Here is a 27139-nt window from a genome sequence, read left to right as displayed (position 1 = left end):
TGTACAACCCCAACTCTCTCAGCCTGTCTTCATAGGAGAGGTGCTCCAGCCCTCTGATCATTTTTGTAACCATCTTCTGGACACACTCCATCAGGTCCACATCCTCCTTGGGAAGAATGAGAGCAGCAGAGCAGAGCTGTCCACCTGCACTGGCACATCACCTGTGTCACCATGCAGATGGAAGAGCACTGCCCCGAAGTAAAGGGCATCTCCATCAGACATCTGTTCAAAGCCTCTGCCTGGAAAGCTGATGCCACACAAATACCTAGCCTTGTCTCTGAGAGCTGGGTCTGTCAGCCAAGAATATCTATCTCTAGGTCTCATCCAGCTAGGCTGGACCAAGATGATAAAGATGATGAAGAGGTGTTGAAGTGAGAAAAGCCTGTGTCTCCTGTCTGAAAATGAGGGTGCAACAAGCTCACTGCCACACGGAGTGCAGGCATGGCAAAAAGTATTTGCAAGACTGAGTTTTAACATCAAGTCAGCATTTCATGCCAGAGTCTGCATCTTTCTCGTGTATCACCTTCCCAGGACACTTACAGATCTTATGATAATTCCAGCATTCCCCTAAGTTACCCAGGACCCCATTCTGAGCTCATGCCCAGGGAACAAGCTGACATTAAAAATGATGTGCTGGCAAAGTCTTCACTTTTTCAACTCTTTCAATTATTTGCCTTTGACAACTCCCTGGAAGGAGGCTGGAATGAGGTGGGGGTTGGTCTCCTCTCCCTAGTCTCAGGTGATAGAAGGAGAGGAAACGGCCTGAAAACAGTGCCAGGGGAAGTTTACATTGGAGATGAGGAGCCATTATTCCTGGGGGTGTTCTAAAAAACCACATAGACATGGCACTTCACAACATGGTTCAGAGGGCACAGTGGTGTTGGATAGATGGTTGGACTTTGCTATCTTAGAGGTCTCCTCCAATCTTAATGATTCTATGAGTCATTATGGTACTTAGAATAGAATAGAATAAACCAGGTTGGAAGAGACATTCAAGATCATTGAGTCCAACCTATCATCCAACACCATCTAATCAACTAAACCATGCAACCAAGCACCCCATCAAGTCTCCTCCTAAACACCTCCAATGATGGTGACTCCACCACCTCCCCGGGCAGCCCATTCCAATGGCCAATCACTCTTTCTATAAAGGACTTCTTCCTAACATCCAGTCTGAACCTCCCCTGGTGCAGCTTGAGGCTGTGTCCTCTTGTTCTGGTGCTGGTTGCCTGGCAGAAGAGACCAACCTCCACCTGGCTACAACCCCCCTTCAGGTAGTTGTAGGCAGCAATAAGGTCTCCCCTGGACCTCCTCTTCTCCAGGCTAAGCAACCCCAGTTCCCTCAGCCTCTCCTCATAGGGCTTGTGTTTCAGACCCCTCACCAACTTTGTTGCCCTTCTCTGGACATGCTCCAGCAAGTCAACCTCCTTCCTAAACTGAGGGGCCCAGAACTGGACACAGGACTCAAGGTGTGGCCTAACTAATGCAGTGTACAGGGGCAGAATGACCTCCCTGCTCCTGCTGGCCACACTGTTCCTGATGCAGGCCAGGATGCCATTGGCCCTCCTGGCTGCCTGGGCACACTGCAGGCTCATGTTCAGCCTACCATCAACCAGCACCCCCAGGTCCCTCTCTGCCTGGCTGCTCTCCAGCCACTCTGACCCCAGCCTGTAGCACTGCATGGGGTTGCTGTGGCCAATGTACAGAACCTGGCACTTGGATGTGTTAAATCTCCTGCCCTTGGACTCTGCCCATCTGTCCAGCCTGTCCAGGTCCCTCTGCAGAGCCTCTCTGCCCTCCAGCAGATCAACTCCTGCCCCCAGCTTGGTGTCATCTGCAAATTTACTCATGATGGTCAAAGATACCATTTAAAAACTCTTTTGAATGCCCAAATGGAGAACACAGGCTAGAAGCAGAGAGGAGAAGGATTGAAGGAAGGTCTTACCCAGCGATCTCTCCTTGGTTTGGTTTGCCGAGCGCACCACGGGAAGGCTCGCCCGCGTGCGGCTGCCCCTTGAGAAGGGGCTTGGAGAGTCCCCCTCGGACATGGCCTCTAAGGAATCAGCTGATGCTTCAGAGAGGTGTTCTGTCTGGTCTCCCAGAGTGGGCTGCGGGCTCTGGCACGGCTTTGGGCTTCTAGTCTGCAAAAGAGAGTATTTTCATTGTTGGCATACTGAAACTGGAATAGAGGGGGGAAAACAAAACAAAGAGCGAGCAGGAGGAAGAAGTTCAAACTTCTTCAAATATTGGAATGCTGAAGGTCACTTCTGTGTGGGTTATTTAGGAAAACAGTGTCCTTGAGTATTCTGCTATGGTTTTTATACTTGTACACCCACACACTTCAAATTGTTGCTAACAAGGCCCTGAGGATAAGACATGTGCTGAGGAGATGTACGGTGATGCCACTCCTTGCTGCTGCTCAAACAACCACTACAGCATAGACATACCCACACACTGCTGTGGACAAGTCTACTAAGAGAAATCCTCTGAGAAGGAATATTGCAATGTAGCTGCAAGCTATCAATCTCCTCAGCATATTCTGCTGGGCCACCAGGTCATGCAGCACAGCCAAAACAACCATCCAATATCTCTAGCTGAAGTCACAAATTATTAGTTTGCTTGCACCAGCGAGTAAAATCGGCACGTTGCATCAGCACAAGTCAGAAACGTCTTCATTAACTGACCAAATCACCCAGGGTTTTTACTGGGCAATCATAGCAGTAAATTGCTAAACACAGTATCTGGAAAAAGCTGACTCTCTCAGTCAGGGGAGAGGAATGGTTTAACTTATGCACTTCTACTGACTCCTCACTGTAGAAGTTATACCTAACAAACCCACACTCGATAGGAGACACAGAGTCCTGGGTATTGTATTTGTTTGTGCACATCCTAAGTGCTTTCTACAAAGAGATGTTGCTTTAAGAAGCAAACTCAAGACCATATAGTGAAACTCCCTCAACCACATGCTGCTATTACTTAGGCTTCAAACTAGAGAGGGGCAGATTTATATTGGCTATTAGGAACAGGTTCTTTACTATGAGGGTGGTGGAACACTGCAACAGGTTGCCCAGGGATGTAGTTGGGTCCCTGTCCCTGGAGATATTTGAAGTGGGGCTTGACAGGTCTCTGGGCAGCCTGATCTAGTTGAGGATGTCCCTGCTGAGTGCAGAGAGGGCTGGACTGGATGACCTTCGGAGGTCCCTTCCAACCCAGACCATTCTATGATTCTAAGCATAATTTTCCAGTCTCTTAAGCAAACTCTGCACCACAACAAACCGGAACAGACACTGTACAAGCAGCAATTCAAATCCAAGCAAGCTTACTCTGTCCCCAAACCAGGGTGAAAACATGAACTACAAATATGAAATACAAAGACCTACAATCAGCACCAGACACAAGGTGTCACAAAACATGCTTTCCTCTTCCCTATCATTAAAGGGATGATGCCAGTACATTAAGAAAGAAATCCCCTGTATTAAAATCTGCTTCAGCTCTAGGTTTGAGGATGCTGTCAAGACCAAGAAAAGATTTTGCTGTTTTCTGGGAAGTCAGGATGACATATCTGGCTGACATCTGCTTCCTTCAGTGGTTTTTCAAGTGAAGTGAGGTGAGATCCTTCTCAGCAATAGCATGCACCAATCAGTATTCCCTGTGTGACCTGGAATGTGTGAGGAACTTTGCCTTTTACTAGATTTTCATTAGCTGGCTGTTGTTGCCATGTTGTTCAGTTGCTCACAAACTACAATAGATTAGAAGTGCCTCACAAGAAAGCTAAATCCTCCTGAACTGTTCACTTTTGAACTACTAATATCAACATATTGGTGATTATCCCATGTCCTGCAGTGAAATTTTTCAAGAGCATTGAATTCTTGCTGGACTTAAGGCTAAGAACATTTGTTCTGAGCAAAGTAAAACGTGCTCTGAAGTGCCTATGGCATGGTCAGCACCAGTCTGCAGCTTGTGAATACAGGGACTTGTACCTGAAAACTTGCAGAGGTGACAAGTGGCCTGCAAACACAGAGGAAGAATTTGATTAGTCAGGACTTCTTTGTTCAGCTTGCCAAAATGGCTTGGGAACCACCACTGCTGGAGCATTTTATTCACACAGGCTTATTCCAGGAGCAGATTCATAGATTCATACAATGTTAGGGGGTTAGAAGGGACTTCCAGAGATCATTGGGTCCAACAGCCCTGCCAGAGCAGGATCACCTCGGGCAGGTCACACAGGAACACATCCATGTGGATTTTGAAAGTCTCCAGAGAAGATGACTCCACAACCTCTCGGGGCAGCCTGCTCCAGTGCTCCATCTCCCTCACAGTGTCTCCTCATGCTGAGTTGGAACTTCCTGGGCTCTAACTTCTATCCATTATTTCTTGTCCTACTACTGGGTGCCACTGAAAAGAGCCTGGCACCCTCCTCTTGAGACCCATCCCTCAGATATTTATAGACATTAATAAGATCCCCTCTCAGCCCAAGTGATTACAGCTTTGCATCTCCTTGTAATGATGAACAACTTATATGTGGGTATTCATTAAGAGGGAGCTAGAAAGCACTTAACTCTCATGTTCTAGAAAGCCACAACTAAAATCAGATACAAAAAACCCCAAACCAACAAAAAAACAACAAAAGGCAACTCTATCAACCTGCAAAAAGCTCTTTAACTCCAGAGTTTGTTGGGAAGGGATTGCTTTTGTTTCTTTAAGAAAAGAAAATATTCTGATAATAGGAACCAAGCTTATTTTGCTTCACCTCAGCTTATTTTTGTTTCTCTTCCATTTGAATCCCCAGATGTCATTTGAGACCCTCAGCTCCATGTGTGCAGCCTATTGATACATGGAACAGGTGCATGTTTCAGCAGTAAGGGGATACTTCATTGCCAGGAGCAGCAGACACAGCTTTGGCTTGTGCAGTTGCCCAGCCTATCTTGTCAGTGGGCAGATGGAGCCAACCTCTGCAATGCTGTGTTGGCCCTGGGGTAATTCCTGAGGACCTAATATACAGCATCTCAGAGTCCTCTGCCATCATTACTGTGACTAAATGCATTGGGTCTGGCTGACAGAAGAAATCCTTCACCATGAGGGTGGTGAGACACTGGAACAGGTTGCCCAGGGAGGTGATGGAAGACTCATCCTTGGAAGCTTTTAAGGGCATGCTGGATGTGGCTGTGAGCAACCTGATCTAGTATGAGGTGTCCTTGCCCATGTCAGGGGGGTTGGAACTGGATGATCCTTGAGGCCCCTTCCAACCCTACCAATTCTATGAGATGGAGGTAACATTTCCCACAGCAGACCTCACAGTGCTGTGCTTTGTATCAATAGCTAGAAGGTGCTGATAACACACCAGCATTTTGTCTGCTGCTGAGCAGTGCTCACACAGTATCAAGGTTGTATCTTCAGCATTCCACCTCTCCTCAAACAGTAGGCTATGGATGGGCAAAATCTCGGGTGGGGATATAGCCAGGACAGCTGACCCAAAGTGGCTGAAGGGATAGTCCACACCATGTGATGTCTGCTCAGCAGTGAAAGCTAATGAGGGAGCAAGGCAGCATTTGCTGTTATGGTATTTGTCTTCTGGAGCAACCACTCTGTGCTCTGAAGCCCAGCTTCCCAGGAAGTGGCTGGACATCATCTGCTGAAGGGAAGCAGAGAATAAATGTGTTGTCTTCCTTTGCTTCCATGTGTGGCGTTTGCTTTTGCTTTATTAAACTGCCTTTGTCTTGACCCAGGAGTTATTTTCTCACTTTCTTTTCTCCCTGTTCTGTCTTGCTGAAGAGGGGAGTGATAGAGTGACTCTGGTGGGCACCTGGTGTCCAGCCAAGGCCAACCCAGCACAGTAAAAAAAAAAGACCTTTTTTTGCCAGGCCTCATTCCTCACTCCAAATACTGCAGCCCCAAAAGGCATAGCAGAGCCTTCTGAAGCAAAGAAGCAGCACACCACTCAGATGTAAATTCCAGCCCTCCTCTTCACATACACCACTGCAAACCCACAGTAGCTCCACTCTGGTAAGTGGAGTAACAGAAACTTCAAACCAATGCAAGTTATTAACAAGATCCATCACACACACACACATACTGCTCAGGGAAGGCTCCAAGCCATTTGTCATACTCTGCTCATGTGAATGCTGCATTTCAGGAGCAACTCTGAATTTGAAACAGATTATGAAATGATTCTCAAGCACAGCAACAGCAGTGGCTATTCCAGAAACTGGGAAATGTGAGTGCAGAGCATAAGCATTTCCAAAAGAAATATTCACCACATAGCTTGTATTTCAGGATCCATCAGAACCCAGCTAGGGTCACAGTGGAGACTGCTGTCATGAGAGTCAGGATAGGGCTGTAGCTCCACGGTGCATAAGCCAAATGAAAGCAATGACTGAGACCTGATGGAGTGGGTCCAGAGGAGGGCCATGAAAATGATCAGGGGGTTGGAGCACCTCTGCTACAAAGACAGACTGAGGGAGCTGGGCTTGTTCAGCCTGGAGAAGAGAAGGCTCTGGGGAGACCTAATAATGACCTTCCAGCACTTGAAGGGGGTCTGCAAGAAGGATGGAGAGAGACTATTTACAAAGGCCTGTGGTGACAGCAATGGCTTCCAACTGGAGAAGAGCAGATTTAGATTGGATGTTAGGAACAGGGTTTTTACCATGAGGGTAGTGAAACACAGAGCACGGTGTCAGCTGCAATTTGTCTCTTCAGGAGAGGAATCTTATCACACACATTTTTGAAGCTGCTAGCATTCCTGACGGTGTCCAAATGGTAAAAGAAGACATCAAAGATTAACAGAGCAGCAGAAAAATCATCCTTTCTAACCACATGCTCTAAAGAACACACTTAGCATAGGCAAACAACACCAAACCAAACCATTTGAGAGACTTCTTGACATTTCAAATAAAGAAAACAAAAATACAAGAAAAATGGGAGTATGCTTTTCTTGACCTTCAAGTAAAGTATCTGACCTGTAAATGGTGCTGAAGATGGCTACAGGACAGGTGACAGACTGCAAATCTGTGTAGAAACAGGCTGTGTTTAGGGTATGAGTTTATTCATTGTGAACTATCACAGAATCAACCAGGTTGGAAAAGACCTCAGAGATCATCAAGTCCAACCCATCACCTAACACCTCATGACAACTAAACCATGGCTTCAAGTGCCACATCCAGTCTTTTTTTGAACACCTCCAGGGATGGTGACTCCACCACCTCCCTGGGCAGCACATTCCAATGGCCAATTACTCTTTCTGAGAAGAACTTTCTCCTCACCTCCAGCCTATACTTCCCCTGGCACAGCTTGAGACTGGGTCCTCTTGTTCTGGTGCTGGTTGCTTGGGAGAAGAGACCAACCCCCTTCTGGCTACAAACTCCCTTCAGGGAGTTGCAGAGAGCAATAAGGTCTCCCCTGAGCCTCCTCTTCTCCAGGCTAAACAACCCCAGCTCCCTCAGCCTCTCCTCACAGGGCTGTGCTCCAGACCTCTCCCCAGCCTCGTTGCCCTTCTCTGGACACAGTCAAGTGTCTCAATGTCCTTCTTAAATTGAGGAGCCCAGAACTGGACACAGGACTCAAGGTGTGGCCTAACCAGTGCTGAGCACACGAGCTCTTACTACTGCAACAAGACTATTTCTTCCCCATATTTCTATCAGACCCAAATTATGGATGGATCTGCTTTTTCCTAAGATACAGAGTCTTTGGGGTCTCATATTAGCAGAGCTACTGAGTTTTACTTGCCTGGACGTGCTAGTAGGGGCATATTACTCTTGGAGAGAAAGTGAGTACTGCCCACATTCCTAAGCATTTATTCTAACAGTGTTTCCATAGCACTTTCTCAGAAAAGCCAAATGCTTCTCCATGTCTGTACAAAGTGAGGTTCCTATCACATCTGTGCCATGGATGCATTTGGATACTCTCTCTCACTGGGGGCATGGGGGGTGGGGAGATGATTCAGCAGCTGAATGCAGCATAAAACCATCCTTCGTGACAAGGTTGCTTTTCTCTGTGTGTCATTTCACCATCAGGAAATGAAAAAAAATCTATGGCATCTTCCTTTCAGACACCATCAGTTGGAAATGCCACCATGGCAGGAGCAGGTGCAGGTCACCACCTAGGTTGGATGTGGCTCTGAGCAGCCTGATCTAGCGTGAAGTGTCCCTGCCCATGGCAGGGGGGTTGGATCTAGATGATCTTTGAGGTCTCTTCCAACCCTAACAATTCTATGATTCTATGAGTCTACATTCACCAGAGCTGAAGAGAGCAGGAGGGCAGCTGCCCCCTCAACACCATATAGACTGTAGGAGTTATTTCTCCCATTCCCCAATGCTACTGGGATCTCTCTGGCTTTTATTTCTGTACTTCAAACACAAATGTTTCACTGTTTGCTGCTGAATCAATGACAACAAGTTACAAAGCTGGTCCTTGCTCACAATCAGTCTCAGTTTGGTGGCAATCTTAATTTCCAAGGGATGAGTGGCCAGAAGTCTTTCCTCCTTGATAAGGAGAGACACAGTGCCTGAGCCACAGTTCCCACCATCCTGAGCACTGAACCAAGGTACCCCACTTGCCTGCAGCCTCCCTGACCTTGAGTCATAGAATCACTGGAAGGCTGGAAAAGACCTTCTATAACGCTGGAAATGACCTTTAAGATCACCAAGTCCAACTGTAACCCAACTGCCATGACCACCTAACCATATCCTGAAGTGCCACATGTACACACTTCTGGAGCACTTCCAAGGACAGAATCTCCCTAGGTGGCATGTTTCAGCACCTCATCACATTCCCAGTACAGAATTTTTTCCTAATGTCCAGTCTGAACCTCCCCTGGCACAACTTAAACCCATTTCCTCCCATCCTATCACTAAGGACCTGGGAGAACAGACCGATACCAGCCACATTACAACCTCCCTTCAGGTAGTTGTAGACAGCAATAAGGTCTCCCCTTAGCCTCCTCTTCTCCAGACTAAACAACCCCAGCTCCCTCAGCCATTCCACGTGAGACATGCCCTCCAATCTCCTCACCAGCCTAAGAATGATTAAGGTTGGAGAAGACATTAGATTACCAAGTCCAGCCATCAACCTAACACAACCATGCCCACTAAACCATGTGCTGAAGGGCCTTGTCTACTTGGTTTTTTAACACTCCAGGGATGGTGACTCCACCACCTCCTGGGCAGCCTGTTCCAATGCCTGACCACCTTTGCAGCAACAAATTTTTCCCTAATCTCCAACCTAAGCCTCCCCTGGCACAGTTTCAGGACATTTACTCTCCTTCTATCACCTGATAGTAGAGGGAAGAGACCAACCCCTACTTGGCTCCAACTTCCTCTCAGGGAGCTGTAGAGAGCAATGAGGTCTCCCTCAGCCTCTTCTCCAGACTAGAGAAACTCAATTCCCTCACCTGCTCCTCACCAGTGGTTATTTTAGTTATTCAGTCTGGAAAAGAGAAGGCTCTGAGAAGACCTTATTGTGGCCTTCCAGTTTCTGAAGGGGGCTACAAGAAAGCTGGGGAGGGACTTTTTAGGGTGTCAGGGAGTGATAGAACTGGGGGGAATGGAGCAAAGCTAGAAGTGGGTAGATTCAGGTTGGATGTTGGGAAGAAGTTGGGAGGGTGGTGAGACACTGGCACAGGTTACCCAGGGAGGTGGTGGAAGCCTCATCCCTGGAGGTTTTTAAGGCCAGGCTGGATGTGGCTGTGAGCAACCTGCTGTAGTGTGAGGTGTCCCTGCCCATGGCAGGGGGGTTAGGACTGGATAATCCTTGAGGTCCCTTCCAACCCTGACAATTCTGTGATTCTATGATCACTCTAGGAATTTCTCTGAAGGCAGAACTCCTCTCTGCTTATGACAGGATCTTTATCATCACTCTTTATATTCTCTGATGCTAACCCCAATTTCTTTCACCTAGTGGAAAAAATGATGTGGCAGAATCTATCTGCTGTATTTTTAGGTTGGAATGATATCCAAATCATCCCAAAAATCCACACATTTCCCCAGGAGCCTTGCTAGCTTCTGTTGGTGGCCAGCTGCATGCTCCCTGCTGTGGCAAGCTGCCAAAACTCCTTTCTTTTAATCCTGAGTGCTGGGAATCACGGAGCAGGAGGTCCACAGACAGCTGACTCCTGCTCACTCTTCACAAGACCGTGGCTCAGCCTTCAGCAGGGTGATCCCCAGAGTTAACAGCATTTTTCCCCTCCCCCCGAAGCTCTAAGTGACTGACACGAAGCAGCGTTTTCCACGTTTGATTTCTAACTGTGAGCACCCAGGTAAACCCAAGCCTGTTTTTCAGGAAAACTAGGTGTTTACAGTAAAGTTATTCATTAGAGGCAATAAAAGCTGTAGGTGCTCAGCACTTAGGCTGCCAGGCTCCTCATTCAGATGTTTAATTGGAGGAACTTGCATTTGAAAATGTTGCCCTAAGGAACTCAGCAGCCCGTCTAAGAGCGGCTTAATTGGTCCAGACAAGTCCAGACTGAAATATGCAACATGCTGTGGCATCTCTTTGGAGCACATGAAACTTCAGGGAAAAAGAAAAACCTAAGCCATATTAGAGTGTAAAAATATTTCTCAGCACGTTTCTGTCCAGATTTGATTGTTGGTTTTTTTTCCCCCCTCTTTCTACAAATGGCATCCTGAGATTTTAGGGTAGAAACTGACAGAGAAAACGAAGAGTGCAAAACAAGTAATGGATGAGGAAAAAAACCCACTCTGAATGGAAGAAATCTTTCATTCCACACCAGCTCTCTGCTTTAGTGTTTTCTGATATGAAGTATTTATACAATCATAGAGTTAGTTTCACAGAATTGTCAGGGTTGGAAGAGACCTCAAGGATCAGCCAGTTCCAACCCCCCTGACACGGGCAGGGACACCTCACACTACAGCAGGCTGCTCAGAGCCACATCCAGCCTGGCCTTAAAAGCCTCCAGGGATGAGGCTTCTACCACCTCCCTGGGCAACCTGTGTCAGTGTCTCACCACCCTCATGGGGAAGAACTTCTTCCTAACATCCAATCTGAATCTTATTTATCTGTGCCAGCCAAATTTAAAGAGTGACTGATCACCTCACTGTTTTTTTTTGTTCCCCACAAAGGCTCCTATGGCTTCATCAGTTCTGCTCCCAGCAAACATTTGCTCTCTCATAGCCTCGGTCACATTCTTGCATCATAGCTTCAGTTTATTATGACTTTGTTTAAATAAGTTATCCATGAATTCCAGCCTGGACATCAAGATTTGTCTTAATTAAAATCTTATGGCAGTTTCAGTTGGAAGCTATTTCTCTTTTCCCTCCTAAAAAGCCTACTGTGAAGTATTCATGAGGCAGCATGACCTCTTGTTCCATCCGGGAGATGGCTGCGTTTCATCAGCAGCAGGGTGAGGTAACTCCTACCTACACCATCCCCACAACTGCCATGAGAACCCTGAAGATTAAAAGGGTTGATTTACACAAAAATTGTCATTATGCTGATTAAAGGGGAAAGATCTTTACATGCTTAAAACCACATGCAAAAACAAGAGGGGGAGAGGGAAAGAAAAAAAGGAATATATATAGCAGATGCCTGAAAGCACCTAGAGGATACTGTGTTCTGATACAATGAAACGATTCTCTACCCATCCCTGCTCTCCCACACATGTCCCTAAGGAAAATAGGAGGAGGGTCTGGTTTTGTGGTGTCTGTTTCCCAAAGCAATGTAACACCGTGCAGCAGTCCTGGAAAAACCTGTTCTGTGTTTCTGCGGGCTAAGAAGGAGTCCTTCCTTAACGTGCTGGTTTAAAAATAAATGAAAAGGGGGGAAAAGAGCCATCAACACGAAGGCTGCCGAGTGGGACCATTAGCTTCGGGGCAGGGTGTGAGCTGCCCTCTGTGTGGGCCAGCCCAGTGGGCGCTGCCAGCCTCCAGCAAGAACAAACACCCTGGCAAAGCAAGAGGGAGGCAGAGCTGCCGCCGGCAGTGGCACACCCACGCCGACATCGGGACTTATTTTTAGCCACCACTCGTGGAAGTAAATGTGTGGCGAAGCACTTATCAGCCAGCTGCGTGCTGGGCTGCATCAAAAGAAGTGTGTGAAGTCCAGCAGGATGAGTGAGGTGATTCTGCCCCTCTATTCTGCTCTGCTGAGACCCCAATGGTTCTGGGGGTCCCAACACGAGAAGGACAGGGAACTGCTGGAGTGGCTCTAGGAGGCCACAAAGATGATCAGAGGGCTGGAGAACCTCCCCTGTGGGGACAGGCTGAGAGAGTTGGGGCTGTTCAGTCTGGAGAAGAGAGGGTTCCAGGGATACCTTATGGCAACCTTCCAGTACTCGAAGGTTGCTACAGGAGAGCTGGGGAGGGACTTTTTACAAAGGCTTGTAGTGATAGGACAATGGCTTTGAGCTGGAAGAGGGGAGATTTGGAATGGAGATGAAGAAGAAATTCTTTATAGTGAGGGTGGTGGGATACTAGAGCAGGTTGCCCAGGGAGGCTTTGGATGCCCCATCCCTAGAGGTGCTCCAGGCCAGGTTGGCTGAAGGCCTTGGGCAACCTGGTCTAGTGGAAGGTGTTCCTGACCATGGCAGGGTAGTTAGAACTGGATGATCTTTAAGGTCCTTTCCAACCCAAACCAAACCAATCTATGATTCAGTGATTCTTACTCTGGCACCTGGGAAGAGTTAGGGATCTACTGCAAGAGAAATGCTGTAAACCTTTCCCTGCTCCTCTCTTCCAACATTTCTTGGTGCCCTTTCACTTCCTTTTCCCTCCCTCGAGGCCATCTCCTTGGTAATGGCAGAAGCCTTTCCGCTCCCCACATCTCTGCCTCTCCCACCCTTCCCTCTGGCTGGCATGTTTATTGGCCTCCTTAACTCCTGGAAAAGGAAACAAACCAAACTGGGAAGCAACAAATCAGGTGCAAATAAGCTGCTGTGCACTCTGCATGCTCAAGGGCTCATTCCTGGCTCAGAGCATGTGTTGGTGCTTTTGTGCTCCACTTGTGACTGAAGTGGAAGGCACACAGAGGCACACTTGACGTGAGTATCCAAAAGGCATGTGCACAGGCACTGCCTGGGTGGGCAAAAAAAGTTCCTGTCGTAGACATCCGCTATGTATGGTGTTACAAAGCACAATGAAACGAAGAGCAGCTCAGTGGGAAGGAAGGTGAGATGCAGGTGACTGCACAGGTGCACAGTGTAGATAAAAAAATCATTCTGCAAGTTGCAGAACTAAGCCTCTTTTGCAGGTCAAATACAGCAATATTTATCCTCTTGCCTCCAGAGCTGTCCTTAGCTTTGCAGTGAGACTTTTACCCCTTAAGCCAGTTACAAATGTGTATAAATACATAAATAAAGTGAGAATTGAGACAGCTGGGAGGGAACACTGATTTATCTGGGAGCTCCCTCTGAACTGTGGTGGGTCTGAAAGTATCTAAGACAAGAGTGTGGAGTTCATGTCTCTCATGCTATTAAGGGAAAAGTCAGAGCTCAATGATTGTCAAAGGTTGCACATGCATCACACTCCCAGTTGCAATTCATCTATATGAATACCACTTTGGTGCTGTGAAATACAGAGGGGGAAAGCATGCAGATCCATAGTTACTGGAGAGTGCTGGTTGTGCAGCAAGACACACGGAATTAAAGGGGAACAAACTCAATCCACAGCAGAGTGCAGAAAAAAGAAAGTACAGTACTAACTCTCTGAGAGGATTCAATTTTCATCAAGTACCTTTGAATGTCAAGTTCTGAATGAAGGGAGACCAACATGCACTGCAAAACCTGTGGATCAAAGAGAGAAAAGAAGGGGAGGGGAAGAAATAATTGTTAACAGGAAAAGAAAAAAATGAGAACAGTAGAAATTGAAAGAGAATAACCTGTGAAGTGTACAGGAGGAGGGAAGGGAGGAGGGAAGGGAGAAGGGAAGAGAGAAGGGAAGAGGAAGAGGAAGAGGAAGAGGAAGAGGAAGAGGAAGAGGAAGAGGAAGAGGAAGAGGAAGAGGAAGAGGAAGAGGAAGAGGAAGAGGAAGAGGAAGAGGAAGAGGAAGAGGAAGAGGAAGAGGAAGAGGAAGAGGAAGAGGAAGAGGAAGAGGAAGAGGAGCGAAGCGGAGAAGGAAAGAGAGAAGAGAGAGAAGAGAAGAGAAGAGAAGAGAAGAGAAGAGAAGAGAAGAGAAGAGAAGAGAAGAGAAGAGAAGAGAAGAGAAGAGAAGAGAAGAGAAGAGGAAGAGAAGAGGAAGAGAAGAAGAAGAAGAGAAGAGGAGAACTCCAATCACAGCTCTCTTTACTACACCTGATCTTAATGCACACAGAACGTGAAAATGTGCTGAAAGGAACTGTTTTGGGGCCAAAAACACCCCACACAGTTTTTTCCCTACAACACCTGAATGAGATGCAAATTGGAGGGGGAAATTGCCTCCTGCTGCTTTTAGTCCTTATAGGTGAAGGTCCTGTACTTTCCTTGTCTTCATTTGCCCGCAGGGTGGAGGTGGGGGTAGAAGAGGGTTTTTGCATAGTGCTCTAAACAACCTTCTCTGAGCAATGATTCCTCCTTCAGCCACAGCCAGGCTCCCAGGACAACTGCTGCTGCCCCATTCAGAGCATGCAGCTATTCATCCCAGGCAAAGAAATGCAACTGCTTTGCTAACAAGGATGCCATTGTTAAAGAATCTTATTTAACAAGCAATTATAATGCCAACCTCATAATTAAGGGAGTGATTCAAAGAATCTTTTGAATTTTACAAACCCAGAGGATATGAGAGTGGATTTTGGGGGGGGAGATAAGCAACGCTGTGATTTTTCCTCTCTCTTGGCGATTGGGCACGTTGGAAGGGCAGTGCCATTTTATTTCAGGAGAACAATAGATCATTTCCCCCCCCCCCCTAATGATAAATGCATCATTTAGCATTGTTCAAGTCAAATGTGATTTTTACAAATAAGCTATTTATGCAAACACTGTGCAAATTAAATGTAGCCTTCCGGCAACAGCTGGATACGTTCCAGTTGCAAACCACAAGGACAAAACAGTCTGCTGCTAACGTCTCAGCGACGCTGGAACCGCATGAAGGCCTTCCGTGGCTTCAGAATATCCCCACCTCACACGTGCAAACCTGAGGAGGGCTCTGGGCAGCCTGATCTAGTTGAGGATGCCCCTGCTTACTGCAGAAGGGGTTGGACTAGATGACCTGGATTCTGCCACTTCACTCTGCGCTGGTGAGACCTCACCAGGAGCACTGTGTAGAGGTCTGGAGTCCGCAGTACAGGAAGGACACAGACCTGGTGGAGAAGGTCCAGAGGAGGCCACAAAAATGATCAGGGGGTTGGAGCACCTCTGCTGCGAGGATAGGCTGAGGGATCTGGGGGTGTTCAGCTTGGAGAAGAGGAGGCTCTGGGGAGAGTTAACAGCAGCCTTCCAGTACCTGAAGGGGGCTACAGGAAGGATGGAGAGAAAGACTGCTTGCAAGGGCCTGCAGTGACAGGACAAGGGGCAATGGCTTCAGACTAGAGAAGGGCAGATTTAGATTGGATATGAGGAAGAAGCTCTTCACTGTGAGGGTGGTAGAATATTGGAACAGCTTGCCCAGGGAGGTGGCTGAGGCTCCTTCCCCGGAAATATTCAAGGTGAGGCTCAACAGGGCTCTGGGCAGCCTGATCTAGTTGGGGATGTCCCTGCTGACTGCAGGGAGGTTGGACTGGATGAGCTTTGGAAGTCCTGTCCAGCCTGGACCATTCTGTGATTCTATGATTCTAAGACCTTTGGAGGTCCCTTCCAACCCAGACCATTGTATGATTCTACAGTTCTGTGATTGTTACTTAAAACTATCTACTCACATTTAAAGGGCTACAGTGTAAAACCAACAATAAAGAAACCACAGTGTCAGCTCATTAATGATAGATGACCTTCGGAGCTCCCTTCCAACCCAGACCAGTCTATGATTCCAAGTTCCATTTGCCCTTTAATTAAACTATGCTGATTAAAAAGAAAAAGGGAAAAAAAAAAGAAAAGTCATGGATTCTCAAAGGACTAAATCCCATCTCATTGCCAAATACATGACACTTCCAAAGGGATAAGTGATGCTGCATGTTTGCTTGACATTCAGGCATCACTGCACATCAAGACCACACTTTGGAAGAGATATTACCCTGCACAATGGCAGCGTTAAAAGCACAACAGTCACCCTCCCTATAGCTATTGTACAGGATCATCCTGAGCTACTTAACTTTCCTCAAGCGCTGTCACCTCGTGGAGAATTACAACTGTGTCACTTTTCTCTGGACTTTCCTACTCCCAAATGAAGTGAAACATCAATGCTGACCTGAGGGTGGGGAAGGAAAATAAGGATTAAACCAGCAACAGCTCTCACCCTTAATCCAGGGAAAATGTTGTCTGTATCCTCATCTCTCTCCTTCCCCTTCACATGGTATGTATTTTAGTTTTAAAGCAAATTGATAGGGGAGGAGTTGGCACTTAAAATACATGAAACTATTTCACCTAGGCCCAGAAGTCTCTCCCTTCCCTTAGGGAAGTTGATCTGAAATCACAGGGATGTGATGCAGGATTGAGAGTTCACGTTCTGACTAAACAGTCCTGCAGGAACTGAGGAACCGTGGCAGAGGCACAGAACCACAACAGCAGCACAGCCGCAGTCTTCACTGGTTCCTGCAGAAGGCAGCACACAGAGGCAAATGAGGCTCTCACAAGTGAACTCTGGATCACCCAGAGAAGATCCAGACACGACAATACAGGAGAAACATAACCAAGGCCATTACTCCAGCCCAGGGGAAAACCTTATTATGAATGAAATCTGAAGAGATTTGGGTCTGAATCCAAACCTGAAGGATGGCTTCCTTTGGAACTTTCCAAAATATTTCGTGATTTTCTATGTTCCTTTCCAAACTCAACACCACACTGATGCCTTCATCAGCACTCTGATGACCTCAAGGGTATTTAAAGAGGGAAAACAATAATGATCTATTTCTTCCTTTCCTCCTAGATGGTAGGGAACACTACTTTTTTCCATCTGTGGGCATGTATGTGGATATATATAGTCCACAATGGTGGGAAATGAATTCAAGGAGAGCTTTGCAACTTCCAAATACAGTCAGGGTTGCCCACCCCAGGGACAGGTTTCTGGGACAATCCCTCGTCTCCTGCTTCCCTCACTGACTCTGTTCAAGAGAAGTGAAGCATCAGAACAAATACCTGGCATGAGGGGACAAACAGGATGTTGGAGCAAATCCCACAGAAGATTAAAAAACCTTGGACTTGATTTACTAAGAAACAGCTATGGAGCACAGAACACTCTACTAATGTGCTCTGAGCAACCTCTGCTGGCCAGAAGATAGGATCTCTTCCTAAATGGTGCACAGAACTGTGTTTGAGGGTGCAGATTACCCTAACCCTAACTTGAACTGCACAAAGACAACCTACAAAAAGGGGGCCTGTGCCAATGAGATGAAGGAATGACAGAGATTTTCACTGTGTGCTACAAAACACTCTTAGAGCAGAGAGGCTTCTGTTGAAACTGGTGTTACATCTTCATGAGTTGTGAAAGCCAGACTACAAGAGGGACCAACTCTTGGCCACATTGGGTTGGCATGCAAAGAAACAGCTTAATACAGAAGGGCAGACATATAAAGGTAATGTGGAGATAAACAACAAAAGAGCACAAGACATTTCCTCTGGAAAATTAGAAGCCAAGGAGAAGAGTGGAAATCAGAGCTGGGACACAAAGTGCAGCTAACAGAACAGTTGCAGAATCACAGAATCACAGAATTTCAGGGGCTGGAAGGGACTTTGAAAGCTCATCCAGTCCAACTTCCCTGCCAGAGCAGGAGTACCTACACCAGATTACACAGGAATGCATCCAGAGAGGGAGTCTTACTAACAGCAAGTATGAGCAGGATGGAGAAAAGCTGATTTCAGGAGCCAGACCTTACTGTAAGAGGTACCAGAAAGAAAGGAAACATCTGCCCAACGTTTTGCTTTTGAACTTTAAGCCGAAATGGAGCAAGTGGTGGCCCTAGAGAAAGGTGAAGAGAGCTGTAAGTCATAGGAGGAAAGCAAAGTTGCCAGGAATGCACTGAATGTTATCACATGAACTCATCAGAAAAGTCTGGTGAATACCACTTGTTAAGGTAGTACCCAAAGGATTGGTGAGCAGTAACTTAGGGAGGACAAGGATGAATATCTCGGAGCTGACTGACTGTATTAGTCATTATCCCAGGGCCTTCAAAACAAGAGCAAACAAACTCTAAGTCTGCCTTGTTGGATCTGCCTGCTAAGCAGATCAAAGGAAAGCATTCACCATTTCAAGCAGGATCAGGCGTGTTCAACAACGAAATTCTAAGTCTCCAAAGGAAAACGCAGATGCTTGAGACATTTGTGCTGATGATTTAGTGGGAGACATCTGTCCCCCTGAGTCAGCCTGAAACAATGTCACAGAAGGATGTCAGGAGCACAATGTCCTCCCACCACAGGAATGCAGCTCTGCTGTTCTTGCTGGCAGTGACCATCCAAGCCGCAGTGCCTGGTCACTGAGGTACTTTCAGTGTTAGGAAAGTGGAGAAATCTAGAAGCATGTTAGGCTTCCTCCTCCCCATCCCCCTTTTTTTTTCAGTCTGTGTAATACACAGATGCTGTTTCACAGGATTATGGTTCTGATGGGTTCAAAAGGGAAGTCCTCACCAAGGCAGAACACATTAAACACATCCCATTTATTCTGAGTCACCCAGGGAGAGGACGCAGCTGCTGAGGCAAGAAGTGGCTAAAATCAGAGACCTGCAGAGGTATGGCATGGAGCAAAGCTGGGTTAGCCAGGATGTTCCAGTGCCAATTAGCATTCTCTAGGTTTCCAGTCTCTGGGTGAGATCCTGCAGAGACATGCAATCAGCCCGACGCTGGAGGGAAATGATAATGAGCACACAAAGGGCTAGAGATGAGTATGTAGATGATGATATACGACTTAACGAGATGCTGACTCATAAGTCCTCTTAAACAGCTTGAAATTGAAGGAAGGAAGTGAAGATCAACTGCCTGTTTCCTGTGCACAATGGCTTTGTGGGGAGGGTGTGAGAAAGTGACGTTTCTCAATAATGCTGGGATGGAAAAAAGTCAGGATGGTAACTCAGCTGGATCCAGGCCAAAGATGTTCTTCCAACAGACATTTTAAGCACACAACTGTCTGCCAAAGAAGGGGAAGGGTGAAGTCTTTTATCACACAGAGTACAGGACCAACTGCAAGCGATCTGCAAGACAGCGTTTAAACAACTGCGGAAAGAACCAAAGATGGTCAATAACAAATGGTTCGAAAGGAAGCAGAGAGACAAAAAGCCCAGTGTGAAATGTAAACCAGGGGGCTACATCACAGAGACTGAGAACAAAGGAAAAGGTCTGCACAAAGCATTAAGGATTTCATATGCTCCAGGATTTACGTTTTTCCAGCACCTCGACATCTACAGCATGCCTCAGAGGGTAAATGTTGTTTGGGTCCAGGTTGTTGAACGGTACAGCTGGAAAGGACATGTGTTAACTTAGCAAAACATCCCTCTGCTTTTTGGAAAGAGGAGCCCCTGTTGTTGGCTTTGCTATTTCCACAGTTTTGGACCAAAGCACTCCTGAAAACTTGTGTTCCATTTCATCTTAGTGAAGATTAAAGTGAAGATAATATTTTATGCAACTTCATGTAATATTTGACAAACACCCAAATCAAACTACTAGAACCAGACAGATGAAAGCATCTCAAGGAAACCCAGATCATATTCCAAATCATCCATTTTTTGAGAGACATAAAATAGTCACATCTTTAATGTAAAAAAACCAGTCTGATATTCAAGAGGTGCAGAAGTTCTCCAGGGTCACACAGCATTCCACTTTTCGCCCTCCCCTCCATCCATGTGGAGATGTTGTGGTTGAAACGCCACGCTTTTGCACTGTCTCAACAGAAATACTGCACTGTGTCTGCACTCCAATTCAGGTGTAGTATCAAGCAAATATAATACAGCTTCTTGTTCACCTGAGATGACTTACAAGTTAAGGGTTTTTAAAACAAGATCCTGCAGGGATGTCTATCGTGGCACTGCCACAGATTCATGTTTAAATGTATATAATTAAGCATATAATTAAGAATAATCACATAAGAAGACCATGAGATTATTTTCATTAACCAAGCTAGGCATGAGTGGATCATTTGGTTGATTTTTGGCCCTAACTTACAGTGGTGTTTGCTCATTGGATTGTTTACTATCTCTATGAGGAGAGGCTGAGGGAGCTAGGGTTGTTTAGCCTGGAGAAGAGGAGGCTCAGAGGAGACCTTATTGCTCTCTCCAACTACTTGAAGGGAGGTTGTAGACAGGTGGGGTTTGGTCTCTTCACCCAGGCAACCAGCACCAGAACAAGAGGACACAGTCTCAAGCTGCACCAGGGGAGGTTTAGGCTGGATGTTAGGAAGAAATTCTTCACAGAAGGAGAGATTTGCCATTGGAATGTGCTGCCCAGGGAGGTGTTTAAGAAGAGACTGGATGGGGTGCTTGGTGCCATGGTTTAATTGATGAGATGGTGTTGGGTGATAGGTTGGACTCAATGATCTCGAAGATCTTTTCTGACCTGGTTAATTCTATTCTATTTTATAAAAGTAACCAAACTCAGGCTGCTTGGTGCAGGCTGGAGGAAAACTGATTGTTGAGTCCAATTTCTCTCAGGTATCCTGAGCCTGCACCACTCTTCCATAATGTAAAACCCTCTAGGTGAAAGCCTGCATCATACAGACATGGAAAACTACAAAAATAGATTGGCTGGAGAGCTCAGTTGGTTGCCTAACGATGTGTTTGAGTTTACAAGGAGTTACCTCATCCTGCCTCCTACTAATTCTGGTAAGATTAGCAGGGAACACAGCAAGTTTGAATTAGTGGTTCAGTCAGAATCACAGAATTGAGTTAGCAAAATACCCCAGATGTCAAGCCAACACTACCATGCCCACCAAAGCACATCTCTGAGTGCCATGGCTACACATTTGTGGAACATCTCCAGGGATGGTGACTTCAGCACCTCCTTGGGCAGCCTGCTCCAATGCCTGACCACTATTTCAGTAGATAATTATTTTGTTCTTGGTGGTATTATCCCATCTAAATCTCCCCTGGTACAACTTGAGGCCATTTCCTCTCATCCTATCACTTGTTACTTGAGAGAAGAGACCAACTATCTCAGCTGTCTGGAAGTTTAAATACACACTGAGACACTACAATTTGCAAAGTCAAGTGGCAAGAATGTGGTGTAGCTTTTCTTATCTGTCCCACAGCTAGAAGTGGGGACAATTAGACAAACACAGTATCTCTGCTTCCAATAGTTTGTCTCTCCTATTATTCTAGCCCTTCCTCCTACAGTTACAGTATCACAGTCTCACAGTATCACCAAGGTTGGAAGAGACCTCAAAGATCATCGAGTCCAACCTGTCACCACAGACCTCATGACTACACCATGGCACTAAGTGCCACATCCAATCCCCTCTTGAACACCTCCAGGGATGGTGACTCCACCACCTCCCTGGGCAGCACATTCCAATTACAAATGACTGTTTCTGGGAAGAACTTTCTCCTCACCTTCAGCCTAAACCTCCCCTGGCACAGCTTGAGACTCTGTCCTCTTGTTCTGGTGCTGGTTGCCTGGGAGAAGAGACCAACCCCTTCCTGGCTACGACCACCCTTCAGGTAGTTGTAGAGGGCAATGAGGTCTCCCCTGAGCCTCCTCTTCTCCAGGCTAAACCATCCCAGCTCCCTCAGCCTCTCCTCATAGGGCTCTGCTCAAGGCCTCTCCCCAGCCTCATTGCCCTTCTCTGGACACATTCCAGTGTCTCGATGTCCTTCTTAAACTGAGGAGCCCAGAACTGGACACAGGACTCAAGGTGCAGCCCATCCAATGCAGAGTACAGAGTGTATCTTTTCTTGGAATCACCACATATTGCTGAAGATAAACAACAAAAAAACCATTCTGAACCTTTAGAAAGGAATAAAGAAACAACGATGACCTAAGAAGGAAAAGATTTTCATGAGCTGTCTGCAGTATTTTGAAAAGTAATATGAATAATAGAGAAAATATGATGTTTAAGGAGTATAGCTGTTCCTTTCTCTCCTTTTTTTTTTCCTGTGGTATTTTTCCTCTCAGCTTTATTTAAACAACTGGCTGACCTGGTTATCCATACAGTAACCATCACTGAAAGGCACAGTACGGCATATGCAGTGACAACTGATGGTCTGCTGAGAACAACACCCTCTGAAATGCACATAAAAGCATGGCCTTGTCAACTTCCATCCCTTAGATTTAATTGCAAGGTAGCTTTTGTAGGTTCTTTTAGACTTCGCTTTGGCCTTCACTATCGATCAAATGCGCTCTCCCCGTCCTTGACCCACCGTATCCAGCAGAATTCAGAACCCTATCTCCCTTGCAAGGTTTCTGCAATAATTAACTCATCAACAGCACACTGCAGGTAAAGTTGCTATAGAAAAGCAGCCCATTTATATGCCACGGGTCTGCTCTTAACCTTTGGTAAGGATCAGTCTCAGCCCACTAGCAAGGTTTTGTTAACCACAGTCTCCCAGATTTTTCTCTTAGAACACTTAAAACTTTGAACTACCACAGCAAACAAAAATCCTCCCTGTCTCGTTATTAACTGAATTTATTACCTTCCAGCCTTTCTTAAACACATACCTGTCATCTACACAATTACAGCAGAGATATGAGCTCAGAAATGCCTTTGTGCAGCATATACCAGCTTACACTTGAATTGTTCTAATTAGCACAGAATCCACCTGAATAAGTCAGCCTTACTATCTCATAGTATCAGTTATCTCATAGTAGTGAGACAGATAAATATTAAGTACATATAATGCTGCACACAGTGAGAGTCTGGAAGGTCCTGAGTGAATCCTAGGTTTGATACCATCAGATATCACTGTTATGATACTGGGGGCAAATTAACACCAGCAAATATTAGGTTATGGAAAATGATCTTGACATCACTATTGCAAAACAGCACTGGAGGATTTCACTGGGAAGGAAATTTAGATATTAATTACAAATAGAGATTTATATATATATACACACATAGGTAGGTAGGTAGGTAGGTAGGTAGGTATTTGAGTATTACAGATTGTTCACATGTTCTTATTGCAGGAAGTTTTACTCTCTTCTGGTGAGACCTCACCTGGAGTACTGCATCCAGGTCTGGAGCCCTCAATATAGGAAGGACATAGACCTTATGGAGCAGGTCCAGAGGAGGGCCATGAAAATGATCAGGGGGTTGGAGCACCTCTGCTACAAAGACAGGCTGAGGCACCTGGGGCTGTTCAGCCTGGAAAAGAGAAGGCTCTGGGGAGAGCTAATAATGACCTTCCAGTACCTGAAGGGGGTCTATGAGAAGGCCTGCAGTGATAGGTCGAGGGGCAATGGCTTCAAACTAGAGAAGAGAAGATTTAGATTAGATGCTAGTGCTTTGCTGCCATGAGGGTACCAGGGAGGTGGTTGGGGCCCCATCCTTGGAGATATTCAAGGTGAGGCTCAACAGGGCTCTGGGCAACCTGATCTAGTTGAGGATGCCTCTGCTGAGCACAGAGGGGTTTGGCCTAGACAACCTTTGAGTGTCCCTTCCAACCCAGACCATTCTATGATTATTACATATTGCAAAAGCTACTTCTCAAAAAGATCTACTCACATTTAAAGGCTACAATGTAAAGCCAATAATAAAGAAACCATAATGTCAGCTCACTAATTGGAAATGTCAGTTCAAATATACCCCATTTGGAAACAATAGACAGATGCTACTGGCTCTATAAGCGTTACAGAACAGGGAATAGAGCTAGAGTTGGATTTCAAGAGTTGATGTCATTGTTGTTCACAAGCCAACACAGGGCTTTAAAACCAAAAAGAATATACAGCATGTAAAATGGTTTCCAACTTGTAAGGGTTCCAGGCACCATGCCAGTGGATAATAATTTGCAATGCTGTTCGGGGTTTTTCAGGGGAGGAAGTGAGGGAGGGGATATAGCACATTCATGCAGAAAGGAATGTGCAATTCCATGTTCTTATGTGCTACAAAGAGAGATGTCTTCCTACAATCCTGCTTTCTTGTATTGCACTTGTCCTCTCTTCACATGATTAAACATTTCCAACTTGGGATCTATACTCTCTAATATCTTTGCTCATCAAAAAGCTTTCTTTATACTGACTGTGCTAGCACCACTCAGAAATGACTAATAGCAAAAGTTAAGAGAAAGCAAGTCTAGCACAGAATCACAGAATTCTTTCATTTGGAAATGGCCTCTAAGATCATCCAGTCCAACCATCAACCCACCACCACCATAGGCATTAAACCATGTCCCACAGTGCCATGGCCACACGTTTCTTGAACACCTCCAGGCATGGTGACTCCACAACCTCCCTGGGCAGCTGGTTCCAATGCCTGACCACTCTTGCAGGAAAGAAAGTCTTCCTGGTATGAGCCAATAGATGTATTTCTCTGGATGCTAACATCCAGGCAGTTGCAGTAGGAAGGGCATGCACATTTCAGTCCCTCTGCTGATGCATTTTTCTTCTAGCACACAAGCATGAAAATTCCCCATATCAGAGCTTACCATTTGGAAGAGAAGTAACCTTTAGCAGACAACACCAGATGAGCAGTACACAATTTCTTCTGCTCTTGCACAAGCACTCAAGGACCTCATACTGCCTTCCCTCCCCTCAAATCAGCAATGTTATCTCTTCAAACAAAAGAGGTGCCTACAAATATTTGACAAAGCTGTGTCTCAGTCCTCACTAGCAAATACATACTGCAGCCAGAACATAATGAACATAATGTAGGGTTTGTACTTGAGCACCATCCACTTCCCTGCTTAGTGGAGCTATTGTGAGCACGTGTCTGATGATTTACAGGTATGCACACAAAAGGCATCCTGTCTCCACAGAAGCTCATGGAATGCGTTTTGCTACAGGCATTAAAAGAGGGCCAGGGTTTCATCCCTGCGCTGTTCCTCTCTTCTGGTGTCTCTAAGCCTTTAGAAAGGATTAGAAAGATTCAATGTAAAGAAAGAATGTGTCCTTTCAGGAGCCTTCTGAGAATAATTCACTTTCCAACAGCTGATTCTGCAAGGAATTCCTTATAAAGCAAAGCATACTGGCAGTGGGCCTTTGCCTATGTGTCTGAACATGGGTGAAGGTGCCCAAGCCTGTGAAAATAAATGCATTATAACAGACTCTGAAGACATTCTGTAGCAGCTTTTTCCTGCTCTGCCTTGCCATTATCTTGGAAACTAGAAAATAATTCTTATTTTGGTCATGGAGCAATACTTACATTCATTTGTTTTTCAGGGTTTTTTTTGGCCTTTGCTCCCCATCATTCACTTGCCTATTTTTCTTGGATTGAAACACACCTTTATTCTCCAAACAGCAGTGTTGTGCATACTCTCCCATTTCCAAACACTGAGACCTCCTGTTCTCTAATGTAACTGTTAGTAAGGAAAATATTGAGCATGGTAGGCTGCAGCATCTAGGTTTGCACTGTAGAGGTGTATTTTTTTACCCTTCTGTGTCCTCAAAGTATTATCTTCATGTTTGCAACTTGCATCCATTCTGATTGAGAGAGATGACCCTGAGATACACTCAACTGCCTTTTCACAACATAAACTGATGACACAGGTGTAGTGGGCTTCAGGAATAACCTCCAGGTTGAGTAGCTAGAAAACATACTTCTTATTTCCATTCACACAGAAAAGAGATCACAGGATGCTAAGGGTTGGAAGGGACCTCCGGAGATCATCGAATCCAACCCCCCAAAGAGTATTTGTGGCAGATAATCATAGAATCAATAAGGTAGGAAAGGACCTCAAAGATCATTGAGTCCAACCTGTCACCCAAGACCTAGGTGTATGACAAATATTCCACACTACAGAATCTTTCAGCAGATTGCTACAGAAGAGAGGCTGAAGAACTCCCTTTTTTGTTGCTGCTTTTGGTGTTTGTTTGGTTTTCCCAAATAGAATAGAATAGAATAGAATAAACCAGGTTGGAAGAGACCTTCAAGATCATCGTGTCCAACCTATCATCCAACACCACCTAATCAACTAAACCATGCAACCAAGCATCCTGTCAAGCCTCGTCCTGAACACCCCCAGTGACGGTGACCCCACCACCTCCTCGGGCAGCCCATTCCAATGGGCAATCACTCTCTCTGTGTAAAACTTCCTTCTAACCTCCAGCCTAAACCTCCCCTGGCACAGCTGAGACTGTGTCCTCTTATTCTGGTACTGGTTGCTTGGGAGAAGAGACCAACCTCTGCCTGACTACAACCCCTCTTCAGGTAGTTGTAGACAGCAATAAGGTCTCCCCTGAGTCTCCTCTTCTGGGCAAAAGGAATTCAAAACTAAAGAGGTACTCTGATCTGAGGAACTCAAGACTAACACTAAGTTGCTATGAAGACATGAAAATATTGCAGGCTTCTAGTCACACTGACTGTGTTATCACAGAATCACAGAATGTTAGGGGTTGGAAGGGAGCTCCAGAGATCACTGAGTCCAACCCCCATGCCAGAGCAGGATCACCTAGAGCAGGTTACACAGGAATGCATCCAGGTGGGTTTTGAATGTCTCCAGAGAAGGAGACTCCACAACCTCTCTGGGCAGCCTGCTCCAGGGCTCCAGCACCCTCACAGGGAAAAAGCTTCTCCTTATGTTCAAGTGACACTTCATCTGCTCCAGCTTGCACCCACTGCCCCTTGTCCTATCACTGGACATCACTGAGCAGAGCCTGGCCCCATCTTCCTGACACTCCCTTTAACCATCTTAAATGACTTCCCATCATCAGTCACTTTGCCTAGTTCCCAAAATTCCCAGAAGCATCAGTATTTCTCTGTTGCTAAAAATCAAACAGAAAACCTAGTCTGGCAGTGAAGGTGGATTAAGGAGACTTCTGTGAAAGCAGATGTTAAGGGGAGTTCACCGAAGGTTAGGTAGGGTAAGAAAACCAAGTGGAAAAAAATAATCTAGGGGATGATCATATGGGCTCTGACATGCACTGACTGAGCTTTCAGCTCTGCTTATCTCAGGAGCTGAATAAATGGCTAGTAATTTTGATGGTATCTAACAAGGCAAGGGCATAAGTTGTACAGCACCGCTGCAAGAAGGAAAATGAAGGTTTGTTTTTCTGAAAGAA

The 27139-nt window shown here is 45.9% G+C and overlaps 1 protein-coding gene across 3 annotated transcripts in view; it reads right to left on the bottom strand.

The window, feature by feature from the left end:
• Positions 1-27139, bottom strand: part of KIAA1217 (KIAA1217 ortholog) — a 295044-nt gene that overhangs the window by 111901 nt on the left and 156004 nt on the right. For all 3 annotated transcript variants that reach the window (XM_054171453.1, XM_009909065.2, XM_054171454.1), the window contains exon 3: positions 1946-2141. In XM_054171453.1, coding sequence (XP_054027428.1) covers positions 1946-2141 — 196 coding nt within the window. The remainder of the gene's footprint in view (positions 1-1945; positions 2142-27139) is intronic.

The sequence above is a fragment of the Dryobates pubescens genome, chromosome 21 (genome assembly GCF_014839835.1).
Source record: "Dryobates pubescens isolate bDryPub1 chromosome 21, bDryPub1.pri, whole genome shotgun sequence".
Lineage (NCBI taxonomy): Eukaryota > Metazoa > Chordata > Aves > Piciformes > Picidae > Dryobates > Dryobates pubescens.
The sequence above is the reverse complement of the archived record's forward strand: the minus strand, read 5'-3'. Positions and strand labels throughout refer to the sequence as shown.